Source organism: Oncorhynchus mykiss, chromosome 29 (genome assembly GCF_057628025.1).
Source record: "Oncorhynchus mykiss isolate SJ-2025 chromosome 29, ASM5762802v1, whole genome shotgun sequence".
NCBI lineage: Eukaryota > Metazoa > Chordata > Actinopteri > Salmoniformes > Salmonidae > Oncorhynchus > Oncorhynchus mykiss.
Window position 1 is genome coordinate 14,563,517 of NC_143050.1, and position 17,470 is coordinate 14,580,986.

The 17,470-nt window shown below is 40.7% G+C and overlaps 1 protein-coding gene across 4 annotated transcripts; it reads left to right on the top strand.

Annotated features, from left to right (window-relative positions):
• Window positions 1-9,380: 9,380 nt before the first annotated feature.
• slc22a6l (solute carrier family 22 member 6, like) lies at window positions 9,381-16,593 on the top strand. 4 transcript variants are annotated; one of them, XM_021591460.3, is made up of 11 exons: window positions 9,381-10,100; window positions 10,223-10,824; window positions 11,069-11,172; window positions 11,455-11,609; window positions 11,735-11,903; window positions 11,995-12,118; window positions 14,788-14,903; window positions 14,987-15,201; window positions 15,312-15,420; window positions 15,612-15,815; window positions 15,929-16,593. In XM_021591460.3, the coding sequence occupies exons 2-11, from the start codon at window positions 10,405-10,407 to the stop codon at window positions 16,020-16,022; spliced, it is 1,710 nt and encodes a 569-aa protein (XP_021447135.3). In that variant the 5' UTR covers window positions 9,381-10,100; window positions 10,223-10,404; the 3' UTR covers window positions 16,023-16,593. The 4 variants fall into 4 exon arrangements, with proteins under 4 accessions (XP_021447135.3, XP_090082695.1, XP_021447137.3 ...); XM_090226569.1 differs by having other exon boundaries at window positions 9,409-9,933; XM_021591462.3 differs by having other exon boundaries at window positions 9,417-10,058.
• Window positions 16,594-17,470: the final 877 nt, after the last annotated feature.

The window sequence follows — 17,470 nt, forward strand, 5'->3', positions numbered from 1 at the left end:
CAATACATTGCCTTTTAACTTACGACAAGATCACAAAATATACTGCATGTTTGAATCACGTCGCCAACTCAACCAAAAATCATAGTTAAATTATGGGATTAAGCCAGTGGCTCAGATGTAATTATCCAAGTAGTAGACACATCTCCGTTAAATGTTGAAATTTGGTTGCGTTGTCAACCAAATCTTACAAACTAATATAACATTTAACCTTAAAATGAGTAACATATCCATGGCCACATTTTGAGGTTACTGTAACTGTACATTTCTTCTTGTGTAATCATATAAAGTGTGCATGTTCAAGATAGCATGCATAGGTCATCACAGATCAGTGGAGATCTTCACATTGCTGTAATAATCTGCTCAGAGTCTTGAACAGCTTTGATCAATTGCACCATGTATTTTTAATGTAATCTCAACTGCAATCTGAATAAATAAACAAAATATCTGACATCGTATTCCCCTTTAAAAGTTACTGTGCTTTTAAATGGTTAGAAGCATAGCGATTAAACATTGGAAATTCAACTAACTTTTGGTTGTCTTTTTGAGGGGCGTTGAAATCGAAGCTGTTTGAATTGGCACTTAAAACCCTCACAAACATTTACAGATGCACAATTGAGAGCATCCTGTCGGCCTGTATCACCGCCTGGTACGGCAACTGCACCGCCCGCAACCGCAGGGCTCACCAGAGGGTGGTGCGGTCCGCCCAACACATCTCTAGGAGCAAACTACCTGCCTTCCAGGACACCTAAAGCACCCGATGTCACAGGAAGGTCAAAAAGATAATCAGGGACAACAACCACCTGAGCCACTGCCTGTTCACCCCGCTATCATCCAGAAGGCGAGGTCAGTACAGGTGCATCAAAGCTGGGAGCTGTTGTCATAACTCTCCTGTGACGATCTGAAGGATCAGTTTTCTCTCTCTAGTAGAGGGACTATCGATCACTGCAGAATAAGAGCAAATCATAGACGTAGAATTACTATTCTGCAGCTGGAAATTACATTCATTTAGTACGAGAATACCGAGAACCGAGAGCAGAAGCATCTATTCTGTGCAATGACCATCTGTATGCCTGACGTATCCATTACAACAGAGCCGCTGAGAAAGCTACAACCACGAAATACATTGTGACTTCTGAGGAAGTTCACCAGAGACTCTCTGATGAACTGACACTCCAGCAGACGGAGCGGCGATTCCAACTGGAGAAGACAACAACGACAACCGGGTGTAAATATATACATTGCAGTTATTTTCGAATGAGCGGCCATTTAGGTGCAAAGGATTAGCATTTCAATGAATATAATTATCAACTATGTGTAGGGAATCCATTTGGTCTTTCCCACTCTTTTCCTGTCCCCACCCCTTTTTATTGTCTACCAAGTCATCATACCGGTTTAGTCCACTAGGGACTTATCAATGCATTGTGTTAGTAACCAATGACTATATTGTTTGTTTATGTATTTCTGTAATTTGGTTAGTTAGTTAGTAACTAAATAGTTAAGCCAATTTGTATATCGTTGAGTCATTATGGAGACTATGGTTCGTACAGATATCAAAGGGTTTGCGACATTCAGAAATGAGGCTGATGAGGTTATAGTGATACATTAATAGAAGACTAATTGATAAGATATGAAAATATCTGAAGAGTCGATTCGGGAAATAGAGACTCTATAAACATTTTCCCGTGGTGCCCCGACTTCCTAGTTAATTAATGTTTACATGATTAATTTAATATCATAATAATAATTACACATAGAGAATTTATTTGATAAAATAACAGTCTTGTTAGTCTTAAGAAATAAACACATTTAAAACTTCAAATGGTTTTGCTGGAGACAGCCAGCAAACCACTTAGCAACCGTTGCTCTTTTCTTACCATCATAGTAATGTCTTGTGAAACAGTCTTTCACATTTTATTATAGTCACAGACACAACAATGTTAAATAACAATCACTAGCATGTTAGTGGCTGCTGCCCTACATACATAGACTTGAAATCACTGGCCACTTTAATAATGGAACACTAGTCACTTTTGTCACGTATTAACAAGGTGGGTGGAATCAGGCGCAGAGAGCAGGTGCAGTGAGTCGATAGTTTATTCTCCGGAACCAAACACGGTCAACCCAAAATACAGGGTGAAATAATCCAACACAGGATTAAATATATCGGAGCAAATAACCAAATACGTATTCACGAAAACACATGAAACCAAAACAATCCCGCACGAAACAAGGGCGGGACAACCTACTACATATAAGGACGTCAATAAACTAAAATACACACAGGTGAAACTAATAAGACAAAACCAACAGACAAACGAAAAAGGGATCGATGGGGGCTAGTAGGACGGTGACGACGACCGCCGAGCACCGCCCGAACAGGCAGGAGAGCCAACTTCGGCGGAAGTCGTGACAACTTTAATGATGTTGACATATTTTGCATTACCCATCTCATATATATATATATATATATATATGTATATTATATATATATATGTATATATTATATATATATATATATATGTATATATATATGTATATATTATATATATATATATATATATGTATATATTATATATATATATGTGTATATATATATATATATATATATATATATATATATATATATATATATATATACGTACTGTATTCTATTCTATTCTACTGCATCTTAGTCTAAGCTGCGCTGACATTGCTCGTCCAAATATTTATATATTCATAATTCCATTCCTTTACTTAGATTTGTGTGTATTGAGTGTATTGTTGTGAAATTGTTAGATATTACTTGTTAGATATTACTGCACTGTTGGAGCTAGAAACACAAGCATTTCGCTACACCCGCAATAACATCTGCTAAACACATGTATGTGACCAATAACATTTGATTTGATTTGATACACATACACCGGCTTACCTCACGTTCCCACACTGTGTGGCAACTCAACACCGACACACATTGCAGTCTCTCTGACTATAGGATCCAAGCTGTTGCCAGTATTTCTGCCAGAGATCTGTAAAGCATTAAACAACATGGGGACGAAATTAGTCACCAGTTACTCCAGACAGTCTTCTCCATTACACATCTGCATGACTTGTTTCAACAGTTGATTACAAAACAAATGTACCATATGTACAACTAAAAAGTACTTTATAAACAGTTGTCACGTTGACGTTCCCAGGAAATTTGCGAAAAGTTTAGCCTTCTTAAAGGTGTAGATGACTATTCGCACCACCTGTACAAACACAGAGCATTGAAACCTACAAGGTCAAACTGTCAAACTGAATTATAGGCTGTTTTAACAGCATAACAACTAGAGTCGATGTCCGCACCCCCCGCAGAAAAGTAATTAGCACAATAAAAAGAATCCCAATCAAAATCCATCTGTTTAAGCTAGAGATATCCTTTTTTTTTATCCTGGGCTGCGGTCCAGTCCACTGCATCCACCAATGCCTCCCGCATCTGTGGAGTTACATTGATGTTTGTCAGACCATGAGACATCCTGAAAATCGGTCTTCTCACGAAAACCTCTGTAGCATCCAAATGGTTTGGCCTACAAACTAATATGAAAAACGAATGGTGAGACTCTCACCAACACGTACATGTTGCTCTAGGACGCTCTAAAACTAGTCTGAAGGTAGCTCGGTACTAGTTTAAAATGAATGGAAGTATAGTTTAGTGTTAAATAGGGGTATAAAAAATAAATAATAATATCCTGATCTATCTTATTTCTCAGATATAGGACAGACAATTAAAACAAACTTTTTATTAAGTTTTGGACTACCTGTTTTTCCATGAATTCATCTGTTATTCAATTTGTTTCTGTGGGCTAATAGCAGTAAACTCAAATTCAAATTTTCAATAAATGTTTTGCTATATTTTTTTGATACCTAAAGGGGTCACATAGCTAATTTACCATATTAATACAATTTCATATGTTAGCTTTGTAAAACTTGTATCTCTTACTCCATAATTACCTAAGGCTAGAACAATACATTGGGAACTCTTGTTCAGTGTGTCTCTGCATAACCCAGGCTAAATTGGTCTGGAATTGTCTGGTGGCACCTTACAAGTGGAGAGTCATTCATTCTGACAACTCATGCTGTTTCTTATTGGAGCAGAGCAGATTCCTCCAAACCAAATGCCACTGTGGTAGATATCTGTAACTTGACAAGCAACGTTTCTTACTTATAGACAGTACATACTGTATGCATGGATAGCGAAGGAACATACTACTTCCAGAGAATGACTAATAATACTTGAATATCTACAGTATAGCTGTACGTCTTTCACCCTGTCATCTGGCTCACTCTCTCAGTTCAAAGGTCTAGACAACCCCCCTCCGTTTCTCCCAATTCCTGTTAATATAATTTGATCATTACTTTGTTCCTTTGTCAGAACTGTCCCAAAGTATTGCTAACTCACGGTACTCTGAGTCCAAATGTCAAACGAGTTGAATAACTGGATGGAATAATGTGAGTGGGGTTCTGGTCACTTATTGGCCACAGATTGTCTTATGAAACACAATGTGAGACATGAAGTAGAAAAGTAAATACATTAGCACAAGAGAACACCTTTCATACTATGTCTGGATACTTTCAACTCCATGATACAGAGTATGTCTGGATACATGCAACTCCACAATATAGAGTATGTCTGGATACATTCAACTCCACGATATAGAGTATGTCTGGATACATTCAACTCCATGACATAGAGTATGTCTGGATACATTCAACTCCACGATATAGAGTATGTCTGGATACATGCAACTCCACGATATAGAGTATGTCTGGATACATGCAACTCCACAATATAGAGTATGTCTGGATACATGCAACTCCATGATATAGAGTATGTCTGGATACATGCAACTCCACAATATAGAGTATGTCTGGATACATTCAACTCCATATTCGGGGGGGGGGGGGGGGGGGGGAGAGCTGAAGGGGGAGTTCGCCCAGGGAGCCATACAACCTAGAACTGCCACTGCTTACCAGTGTGTTCCCTGTGCTCTAGTTTTTGTTTTTTCTTAGTCTTCCCAGTTCTGACCTTTCTGCCTGTCCTGACCTTGATCCCATCCTGTACCTGTCTGACTCTGATTTGGATTACGACTCTTTGCCTGCCTTGACTTACCTTTTGCCTGCCCCTTGTACAGTAATAAACTCTCACACTTGTACAATCCACCTCTTGTGTCTGCATCTGGGTCTTAGCCTGAGCCGTGATAGGTGAATATTTCCAGACATACTGTCACGCCCTGGCCATAAAGAGGCTTTTTATTCTCTATTTTGGTTAGGCCAGGGTGTGACTAGGGTGGGCATTCTATGTTCTTTTTTCTATGTTTTTATAATTCTTTGTTTTTGGCCGGGTATGGTTCTCAGCTGTCTGTCGTTGTCTCTGATTGAGAACCATACTTAGGTAGCTCTTGCCCACATGGGTGTTGTGGGTAGTTGCTTTCTGTTTTTGTGTTTGCACCAGACAGAACTGTTTCGGTTGTTCTCTTTGTTGTTTTGTCATTCAGTGTTCTGTTCTATTAAATAATGATGAACGTGCACCACGTTGCACCTTGGTCCTCACCTTCTTCAACCAACAGCCGTTACACATACTTTATATCATGAATGTGCAATTGACAGCCCCTTTTGTAGGCCCTCCCCCGCAAAAAGAAAAAACACCTAGTTGGTGTGTCAACTTACTATGGTGCAATTTCAAAATGTGTTAGTGCATTGGCAGTTTTTCTATTGCTATGTGAGCGTCATGAATACGCAGGGAGTCAGGAAGCATGTGCAGAAGGAGAGTTTAATAACAATGATGAAAGGCAAATGAACAAAACAGGAGACGCATACTGAACATGAAAGCAAACCCATACTGTCTGATAACTGAGGCTCCTGAGGGCTAAATAAAAGGAAGGTAATGAAGGTGATGATGTGTGTAATGATGGGGAGCAAGTTTGTGTAATGATGGGGAGCAGGTGTGTGTAATGATGGGGAACAGGTGTGTGTAATGATGGGGGACAGGTGTGTGTAATAATGGGGACAGGTATGTGTAATAATGGGGAGCAGGTGTGTGTAATGATGTGGAGCAGGTGTGTGTGATGATGGGGAACGGGAGTGTGTAATGATGGGGAGCAGGTGTGTGTAATGATGGGGAGCAGGTGTGTGTAATGATGGGGAACAGTTGTGAGCAATAATGGGGAGCAGGTGTGTGCAATGATGGGGAGCAGTTTCCGACGCCGACAGAGATGGCCGCCTCACTTCGCGTTCCTAGGAAACTATGCAGTATTTTGTTTTTTTACGTGTTATTTCTTACATTGGAACCTCAGGTAATCTTAGGTTTCATTACATGCAGTCGGAAAGAACTACTGAATATAAAAGCAACGTCAACTCACCATCAGTACGACCAGGAATATGACTTTCGCGAAGCGGGTCCTGTGTTCTGCCTTCCACCCAGGACAACGGAATGGATCCCAGCCTGCGACCCAAAACAACGATGTCGTAAAAGAGGGAAACGAAGCGGTCTTCTGGTCAGGCTCCAGAGACGGGCACATCGCGCGCCACTCCCTAGCATACTACTTGCCAATGTCCAGTCTCTTGACAACAAGGTTGATGAAATCCGAGCAAGGATAGCATTCCAGAGAGACATCAGAGACTGTAACGTTCTTTTCTTCACGGAAACATGGCTCAATCGAGAGATGCTAACGGAATCGGTGCAGCCAGCTCGTTTCTTCACGCATCGCGCCGAAAGAAACAAACCTCTTTCCGGTAAGAAGAGGGGCGGGGGCATATGCCTTATGATTAACGAGACGTGGTGTGATCACAACAACATACAGGAACTCAAGTCCTTCTGTTCACCTGACTTAGAATTCCTCAGAATCAAAGGTCGACCGCATTATCTGCCAAGAGAATTCTCTTCGATTATATTCACAGCTGTATATATTCCCCCCCAAGCAGACACATCGATGGCCCTGAACAAACTTTATTTGACTCTGCAAACTGGAAACCACATATCCTGAAGCTGCATTCATTGTAGCTGGGGATTTTAACAAGGCTAATCTGAAAACAAGACTCCTTAAATTGTATCAGCATATCGATTGTGCAACCAGGGCTGGTAAAACCTTGGATCATTGCTATTCTAACTTCCGCGACGCATATAAGGCCCTCCCCCGCCATCCTTTCGGAAAAGCTGACCACGACTCCATTTTGTTGCTCCCTGCCTACAGACAGAAACTAAAACAAGAAGCTCCCGCGCTCAGGTCTGTTCAACGCTGGTCCGACCAATCTGATTTCAAATTTCAAGACTGCTTCGATCATGTGGACTGGGATATGTTCCGCATTGCTTCCAACAACAACATTGACGAATACGCTGATTCGGTGAGCGAGTTCATTAGAAAGTGCATTGATGATGTTGTTCCCATAGCAACGATTAAAACATTCCCAAACCAGAAACCGTGGATTGATGGCAGCATTCGCGTGAAACTGAAAGCACGAACCACTGCTTTTAACCAGGGCAAGGTGACCGGAAACATGACCGAATACAAACAGTGTAGCTATTCCCTCCGCAAGGCAATCAAACAAGCTAAGCGTCAGTATAGAGACAAAGTAGAGTCACAAAAACCTGAAGGATCTGGAGAAGGTCTGTATGGAGGAGTGGGCCAAAATCCCTGCTGCAGTGTGTGCAAACCTTGTCAAGACTACAGGAAACGTAGGATCTCTGTAATTGCAAACAAAGGTTTCTGTACCAAATATTAAGTTCTGTTTTTCTGATGTATCAAATACTTATGTAATGCAATAAAATGCTAATTAATTACTTAAAAATGTGATTTTCTGAATTTTTTCTGAAAATTGTACCTATGATAAAAATTACAGACCTCTACATGCTTTGTAAGTTGGAATACCTGCAAAATCGGCAGTGTATCAAATACTTGTTCTCCCATTGTATTTGCTTCAATAACGTACAATATGCCACTGTAGGCCTACTGGTCTACTTGCTTTAGCCTGTAAGTAAGTATAAAGGTTCTCCATTGATTGTTATCACGTTCTTCTACAGATAAATAAATCATCTCCGCTATCCTCACAACATTGTAAATGTTACTCTTCACTACTTGCCTAACAACGAACAGCTCGTCATGCATAGACAATCACGCACAATCATGCCAAGTTGTATGCTGTTTGTAGAATGTTGTTTTGTTTTTGAAAGGGTTAAATAAAACAATTCTAATATCATTTGTGAAACTTTGAATAACTATTTTTTTTAGATCATTTGATTAAAAATAAATTACGATTTAGTTAAAAATGTTAAATGGGCATTTCATTAAGACAAGTAAAATCATTAACGGATTACATAAATGGGAAACAAAAAACATATCCTACACCATGACTTTTCCATTCATAAAATGTGTAGGGTAGGCTATTGCCATATTAAAGTTTCCATGGTAAACTATGCAATACTTTATTTCAGTTGTAAGGAATGATTGTCAAATAGATAAATTGCCATTAGTCTGCTAAAATCACAGGATTCCACTTCATGATAACTAGTAGAGGGCCACATAGTCTTGAAAAAATGTGGCGTCCCCCATGTACTTACCTCATTTGTAAAGGTCGGCGTATTGTACATTGCTCTCTGTTACTCTTTTTATGTAATGGCATTAGCACAGTGTACATGATCCCAATTCTAAGACAGTGACAGTTTGAAAAAACAAAAAACTAGATTGTGTTGATTTATAGGGACATTGAACCATGTTGTGCGCCGTAGTTTAAAAAGTCTGTGGATTATGCTCAAATGAAAAAGTAATGCCTTAGTTCCTCCATCTTTATGCACCTTTTCCATTGAGATCTGCTGTGGGTGACTTCAGCCCATATTGATGGTCCAATGCAACTGTTTTTTTTAATCTCTCAAACACCTAGCTTGCCTGCTCCCTAGCAAGCTGCTCTATCCACACTGATTGGTGAAGTCATTTAATGAGCTAAATGGAAAAAACTGTTGATTTCACAGGTTGAAAAAGGAACCGGAAGGAACAATATAAACCTGTACTTTTTTGGTAGTTCGAACTGGTTCAGAACTTTATTTTGCTGGTAAGAACAATAAAACGTAACAAAAAAAATGGTGTGTCTGTTCAGAACAAAACGATTGGAAAATGATTTTAGGAACTCTTTGTTATTTGTCTACTGCCTTTACTGACTGGGGATGGTTGGACTCTGCTGCTGTTATTTTATGCAACAGTTACTGTCCTTGTCTTTGCGCTTGTCTAATATCTAATCTTTCTTGTCTCAGAATTCTTACAAAATATGATCTCTTTGACCGACTGTCACCATGCAGCATACCAGCAATAATTGTTCCAAAAAGTCAGTTATTTGCCAATCTTAATCCCCTCCCACAATCCCCAACACACACACACACACACACACACACACACACACACACACACACACACACACACACACACACACTAACCCCTTCACTCACACTAAAATATAACCAATCAAGAAGTTGGGACATCTGTATATACAAAAGAACACTTAGTGTGTGCCTGTGTGTATGATGATGGTGTATGATGGTGTTGACTCTCCAGTGGACAAAGGATTAATGCCACACAGCAAGGACTCTCCTTTTCCCTCAGCGGTCCATGGAAAGAGTGGTTAAGACCTCGAGCGGTTTAACTGAGCAGGTTATAATCCAGAAAGAGTCTATTTCCTCAGAAAAACCATAGAAATTCCAGAGCAGATTAGCTAACAATGCGTAGCAAAAGCACTGTTTCTTTCCTGGTTAGATTTTTTGGCTGTTGTTAAAGGGAACTTTTTAAATATAATGTAACATATTGAAGTGAATGGTCTGAATGGACTCCATGGAATCTTGGTCTCTCTCTGAAAAAAAACTCTTGCTGTGAAGGCTGTGTTTGTTCACAGTAGGATGCTTGCTAAAATCTGGACTTTTCTTCAACAAAGGCAAGGCTGGTGCATAACGGAATCTATATAACAGCTTTTGTGTCTCAAGTGAAGTATTTGATTTATTTTGAAGTCAAACCTTTTAGATGTACTTTGTCCATATGTTCTATAATGGGAACGAACAGGTATGTTACCATCTCTGCTTCCACTGGATATTCTTTTCTGAGGTATTATTTTTGCACATAATCTGATTATAAAAGAATAAGAGTAAACATCACATCACAATGAAAATGATTGCAAGTATTGATATACTTCTTCCCATTAATGTGCTTCTGTACTTCTTTCACAGGTAGGCTACAAGTCTCATCAAGTGGAGAACAACATTTTTTAAACGTGTTTTTTTAACTTGAGTGTTTTTACTCGCTGGCATTTTTAGACGTGTTACAAAAGACGTTGAAGTGGAGAATCACATTCCTTGCTTCAGCAACTTCTCTTCTCAAGCAAACCCACTTCTAGTTGTGTCTCACAGCCATGGCCTTTGGAGACCTTCTAGAACAGGTGGGCAGCACGGGCCGCTTTCAGGTCATGCATGTCACCTTGCTCTGTATGCCCATCCTTATGATGGCCAGTCATAATCTGTTGCAGAACTTTGTGGCCTCAGTACCCCCCCACCACTGCAGTGTCCACAGGAACCTGTCCCTGTCTAGTCTGAGCCCGGAGCAGGTTCTGCTGCTCACCGTGCCCCAGGACATTAAGAACAGCAGGCCGGCGAGATGCCTGCGCTATGCTGCGCCCCAGTGGCAGCTCCTGTCAGAGAATGGGACCTACAGTCCGAAGGTGAAGCGAGACAGTAGTAATGATACTGAAGACCTTCTAGATGCTGAGCTGCAGGGCTGTAAAGATGGATGGGAGTACAGCATGACAGAGATGAGTTCCACAATTATCTCTGAGGTAACAATCATGGATACGGTTTACGTAGTAGTTTTACATGTAGAGATGGATGGGAGTACAGCATGACAGAGATGAGTTCCACAATTATCTCTGAGGTAACAATCATGGATACGGTTTACGTAGTAGTTTTACATGCGTCCAAACAAACATTTGAAAGAGATCAACGACAAAAATAATTGTGGATGTGTTTAAGGATATGTTTCAAACTGTCAGTTATATTTATTTTCTCTTTTTCTCTTGTCAGTGGGACTTGGTCTGCGATCTTCGCTCGTTTAAGCAGATGGGACAAACCATTTATATGGGAGGGGTGCTTGTGGGAGCTGTAATCTTTGGGGGACTGTCGGACAGGTACCACTTTGCTTTTCTTATTAAATAGATGCTCAGATCTCGATTGTCAGATAATTTCTGTTTTTCTGTTTCAATACTAAGGCCTGGTTTCTCTCTTTGATATTTTTGTTGGCTTATCTCAGACAATGCCTCTTCTGCAAAGACAGGTCTCGAAAATACTGGAAGTGTGCAGCTGCAGCAGTTATTCAGAAACTACACATGGTATTGTACTCTTCAGGGATTAATGGCAGAGGTCTCCTCTGTACCCACTCTCTCTCTCTCTCTCTCTACGTTCTGTCTCAGATTTGGACGGCGTTTCCTGCTGCTAATCTCCAACCTGTTGATGGCAGTGGGAGGGACGTGTGCTGCCTTCTCCACCTCATTCTCCGTCTTCTGCCTCTTCCGCTTCATCACTGGCATGGCCCTTTCTGGCCTGGGGCTCAACTCCTTCTCTCTCAGTACGTTACAGGAAGGGCTGGGTAGGCAGTGGGCACTGCAGGCTAAGGTGGGAAATGCTCAAGAAGAGAGAGGCCCACCCACCATGTAATTACTCTTTCCGTCTCTCTGTTTCTCTCTCCTCTAGTTGTGGAGTGGATTCCCACAAGAGTGAGGACAGTGGTGGGTACAGGGACAGGCTACTGTTACACAATGGGTCAGCTGATCCTGGCAGTAGTGGCCTACTTCATTCGGGACTGGCGCTGGCTAACGCTGGCTGTCTCCGTACCTTTCTACATCACCTTCCTCTACTCATGGTGAGACCCAAAGGATTGGAGCAGCCATGACACTTTACCTAGTAAGGCTATTTGATTCTAACATGTTGTTTACCACATCTGACTTCTGCAGGTGGTTCCTGGAGTCTGCAAGATGGCTCGTCCTGAACAGAAAGTCTGAGCAAGCGGTCAAAAATCTCAAAACAGTGGCCCGAATCAATGGACGCCGTGAAGAGGGTGACAGAATCAATCTTGAAGTAAGGAATTGTGTGTGTGTGTGTGTGTGTGTGTGTGTGTGTGTACCTGCACTTACAGTTAAAGTCGGAAGTTTACATACACTTAGGTTGGAGTCATTAAAACTTGTTTTTCAACCACTCCACAAAATTCTTATTAACAAAATATAGTTTTGTCGGTTAGGACATCTACTTTGTGCATGACACAAGTCATTTTTCCAACAATTGTTTACAGACATAATTTCACTTATAATTCACTGTATCACAATTCCAGTGGGTAAGAAGTTTACATACACTAAGTTAACTGTGCCTTGAAACAGCTTGGAAAAATTCAGGAAAATTATGTTATGGCTTTAGAAGCTTCTGATAGGCTAATTGACATAATTTAAGTCAATTTAGAGGTGTACCTGTGGATGTATTTCAAGACCTACCTTCAAACTCAGTGCCTCTTTCCTTGACATCATGGGAAAATCAAAAGAAATCAGCCAAGACCTCAGAAAAAAATTGTAGACCTCCACAAGTCTAGTTCATCCTTGGGAGCAATTTCTAAATGCCTGAAGGTACCACGTTCATGTGTACAAACAAAAATATGCAAGTATAAACACCATCGGACCAAGCAGCAGACATACCGCTCAGGAAGGAGACACTTTCTGTCTCCTAGAGATGAACATACTTTGGTGCGAAAAGTGCAAATCAATCCCAGAAGAACAGCAAAGGACCTTGTGAAGATGCTGGAGGAAACAGGGACAAAAGTATCTATATCCACAGTAAAAACTAGTCCTATATCGACATAACCTGAAAGGCCGCTCAGCAAGGAAGAAGCCACTGCTCCAAAACCGCCATTAAAAAAACAGACTACGGTTTGTAACTGCACATGGGGACAAAGATCGTACTCTTTGGAGAAATGTCCTCTGGTCTGATGAAACAAAAATAGAACTGTTTGGTCATAATGACCATCGTTATGTTTGGAGGTAAAAGGGGGAGGCTTGCAAGCCAAAGAACACCATCCCAACCGTGAAGCACGTGGGTGGCAGTGGGTGTGCTTGCTTTGTTGCAGGAGGGACTGGTGCACTTCACAAAATAGATGGCATCATGAAGAAGAAAAATTATGTGAATATATTGAAGCAACATCTCAAGACATCAGTCAGGAAGTTAAAGCTTGGTCGCAAATTGGTCTTCCAAATGGACAATGACCCCAAGCATACTTCCAAAGTTGTGGCAAAATGGCTTAAGGTCAACAAAGTCAAGGTATTGGAGTGGCCATCACAAAGCACCTACCTCAAGCCTATAGAACATTTGTGGGCAGAACTGAAACAGTGTGTGAGCAAGGAGGCCTACAAACCTGACCCAGTTACACCAGCTCTGTCAGGAGGAATGGCCCAAAATTCACCCAACTTATTGTGGGAAGCTTGTGGAAGGTTGACGCAAGTTGACCCAAGTTAAACAATTTAACCTCGAGTGTAGGGGGCAGTATTTTGATATTTAGATGAAAAACGTACCCAAATGAAACTGCCTATTTCTCAGGCCCAGAATCTAGAATATGCATATAATTGTCAGATTAGGATGGAAAACACTCTAAAGTTTCCAAAACTGTCAAAATATTGTCTGTGAGTATAACAGAACTGATATTGCAGGCGAAAACCTGAGGGAAATCCAACCAGGATGTGCTGTTTTTCCTGAAACCTCTCTTTTCCATTGCATGCATTCCCTCCATTTAAAGGGATATCAACCAGATTCCTTTCTCTATGGCTTTCACATGGTGTGAACAGTCTTTAGACATAGTTTCAGGCTTTTATTCTGAAAAATGAGCGAGAAAGATCACATCATGTCAGTGGATGGCTGGGTGCCAGCAGAATTTTGCATGCGCAACAGCTTGGAGCAGATATTTTCTCTCTCTCTCCTATTGAAAAAGCTACGGTCCGATTGAAATATTATCTATTATTTATTGTAAAAACAAACTGAGGATTGATTATAAAAACTTTTGACATGTTTCTACGAACTTTACGGACACTATTTGGAATTTTTGTCTGCCCCGTCGTGACCGCTCGAGCCTGTGGATTTCTGAACAAAACTCGCCAACCAAATGGAGGTATTTTGGATATAAAAATAATCTTTATCGAACAAAAGGAACATTTATTGTGTAACTGGGAGTCTCGTGAGTGCAAACATCCGAAGATCATCAAAGGTAAGCGATTCATTTTATTTTGTGGCCAATCTACTTTGCTGCTAGCTGTTTGTAATGTTTTGTCTGCTGAGAGAGATGTCCTCACATAAACGCTTGGTTTGCTTTTGCTGTAAAGCTTTTTTGAAATCTGACATGCCAGGTGGATCAACAACAAGCTAAGCTGTTTCATTTAATTTGAATTTGGCGCTCTGCAAATCAGCGGATGTTGACGAAAATGATCCCGCCAAGAAGTTTTAAATGCTATGCTACCAAATACAAATTGAGTGTATGTAAACTTCTGACCCACAAGGAATGTGATGAAATAAATCAAATTTGAAATAAATCATTCTCTCAACTATTATTCTGACATTTCACATTCTTAAAATAAAGTGGTGATCCTAACTGACAGGGAATGTTTACTCAGATTAAATTGTGTTAAACTGAGTTCAAATGTATTTGGCTAAGGTGCATGTACATTTCTGACTTCAACTGTACGTGAAAGTACTCAGTACTGTCTCTATGCGTCCAGATGCTGCAGGATTCCATGAAGAAGGAGATGTCCTGCTCACAGGGTTCCTACTCTGTAGTAGACCTGCTCCGCACGCCCACCATGAGGAACATCACCATCTGTCTCAGTGCTGTCTGGTGTGTCTCCTCTACTTCTGCCTTTCACTATGACATCCCTTCTAAATGAAATGATCATGACACCCACTTTGACATTCTTTAAGGTTCTCCACCAGCTTCGCCTACTATGGTCTATCTATGGATCTGCAGAAGTTTGGCGTGGACATCTACTTGATTCAAGTGATATTCGGAGCGGTGGACATCCCTGCCAAAGTAGTGGTTACAGTGTCCATGAGTATATTTGGGCGACGGCCCTCACAGTGCGCTGCACTCATATTGTCTGGAGTCACCATTTTGATCAACATATTGGTGCCAAACGGTGAGGTGGTTTTGCCTGTGTCGGGTGTCATTGTGCTCTTTTTGGATGTCATGGCTAATAGCACTGGTGTGATTTCATTGTTGTCTGTTGTTGTTATCGCTTCCATTCAGAAATGCAGACAGTGCGCACCACTCTAGCCGTGCTGGGTAAGGGGTGCCTGGCCGCGTCATTCAACTGCTGCTACCTCTACTCTGGAGAGCTGTACCCCACCATCATCCGGTAATTCCAACAGGATGTTTCAGTTGACTATAGTATTCCAATACTGACTGTAAAACATATGTGTTTTTATATGTAATATTTTTACCTGTTCATTAGCATTAGGCAATATATGTGATGAAGATTAATGCAAATGGGGAAAAATGTATTCTGTTCAGGTGTCTGATGAAATGTGATTCTCTTCTGTGCCCCAGGCAGAATGGCATGGGCTGGGTGTCCATGATGGCTCGTGTAGGAGCGATGGTGGCCCCCATGGTGCTGCTCCTTGGGGAGGCTGTCCCGTGGCTGCCTGGCTTCATCTATGGGGTAGCCCCCATCTTAAGTGGGGTGGTCGCCATCTATCTGCCAGAAACACTTGGTGCACCACTACCCGACACTATCCAGGATGTGGATGAGAGGTAAGTCGAGACACAGACTCAAGAGCAGTAGAATATTGAACACTGTACCAGGAGTAGTAAAGTGAGAACGACTCCCAACTGCAAACTAGCTTCCTTTATTTTCTTTCTTTCAGAAGTTGCAAGAAAACAATCCTCAATGCCTCGCCCAAGAAGGAGGAGCTGGACATGTTAGATACCCATAATACCCTGTTCAAGGAAGCTGCCTGAAGACTCATCAAATGTTACTGACCTTGCCTGTATAGTCTAAATAGATACTACAGTTGCTTGCTCTACAGTTTTTTCACAAAGACTGTAAGGTAGCAATCAATATTTTAACTGGTCCACTGGTGTAGGAGGAAATTACCATGATTTGTGAGCTATGAGCTACGTAGAATAATGAAATGATCTGCTGTGGTACACTGTGGTCTGTTTAACATTTAATATTTCAACAGTAAAACATGAATTAATGCTAGATTGTGAGTAAATAAATATATGCTACAGTATATTGTGTATTCTAACTACAACTTTATTTGCATCTTTCTATGGGCCAGGCCTATATTTTTATGTTCTATACTAGTATGCATTCCTTAAAATAATGACAAAGTTATCCTCACCTTCGATCAGTATGATCAGTATGAATGGTCTTAGCCATGTGGCTATATTGTTTGTGACTGTGGCACAATTTCCGTTACAGTCCATGAAACTGGTCATCTTGACTGGGCATGGTATTTGTAGCTGGAATCGGTTTGTGTAGCTTAGGCCTACAGTATATCAGGTAGAAAATAAAATGTCAGATGTTGTCCTGTCTCTGTATTTTCCTAGAAAACGGGGAGGGGAAAATGCAATCATATTACCTAAATAAAAGATGCATGGTCAGTGTTTAAAAGATCAGAAGAAGATCAGATAGATACATAACATAACTTTTGTTTAGGACATGATGCCCAGAAAGTGCAAAGTTGCGTATGTGGGGCTACAACACCCCTAACCTACATTGAACATGCTTTTTATGTCCAGGACTCGAGTAGGCTTATTTTGGTCCAATAAAAAAATACAGATTAGAAAAACTCCCTAAAAAATGTCCCTATGGTTCAGACTTTACGCAAAGGGTATAGAATTGAATCACGTTGAGAACGCAATTGTTTAAATTTGGCAAAAACAAGTTGGTCTCAAAAGAGTGTTCTCGCAGGCAATGAAAAGGGGAGTATCCTAGTATGTACAGTACCAGTCAACAGTTTAGACACACCTACTCATTCAAGGGTTTTTCTTTATTTTTACTATTCTCTACATTGTACAATAATAGTGAAGACATCAAAACGAAATAACACATATGGAATCATGTAGTAACCAAAAAAGTGTTAAACAAATCTACATTTATTTTATATTTGAGATTCTTCAAAGTAGCCACCTGTCACGCCCTGACCTTAGAGATCCCTGTTTATTCTCTATATTTTGGTTAGGTCAGGGTGTGACTAGGGTGGGTACTCTAGTTTTTGTATATCTATGTTTTCTTTTTCTTTGTTTCTTTGTTCTTAGTATGGTTCCCAATCAGAGGCAGCTGTCTATCGTTGTCTCTGATTGGGGATCATACTTAGACAGACCTTTTTCCCACCTTCAGTTGTGGGATCTTGTCTTTGTTTGGTTGCATGTATTTTTTGCACGAAGAAGCTGTTCGTTCA

Coding starts and splice junctions, on each gene's coding strand:
- slc22a6l (XM_021591460.3), top strand. CDS start 10,405: ATGGCCTTTGGAGACCTTCTAGAACAGGTGGGCAGCACGGGCCGCTTT. Junction 11,904..11,994: donor ATCACCTTCCTCTACTCATG/GTGAGACCCAAA, acceptor TGACTTCTGCAG/GTGGTTCCTGGAGTCTGCAA. Junction 15,816..15,928: donor ATCCAGGATGTGGATGAGAG/GTAAGTCGAGAC, acceptor TCTTTCTTTCAG/AAGTTGCAAGAAAACAATCC.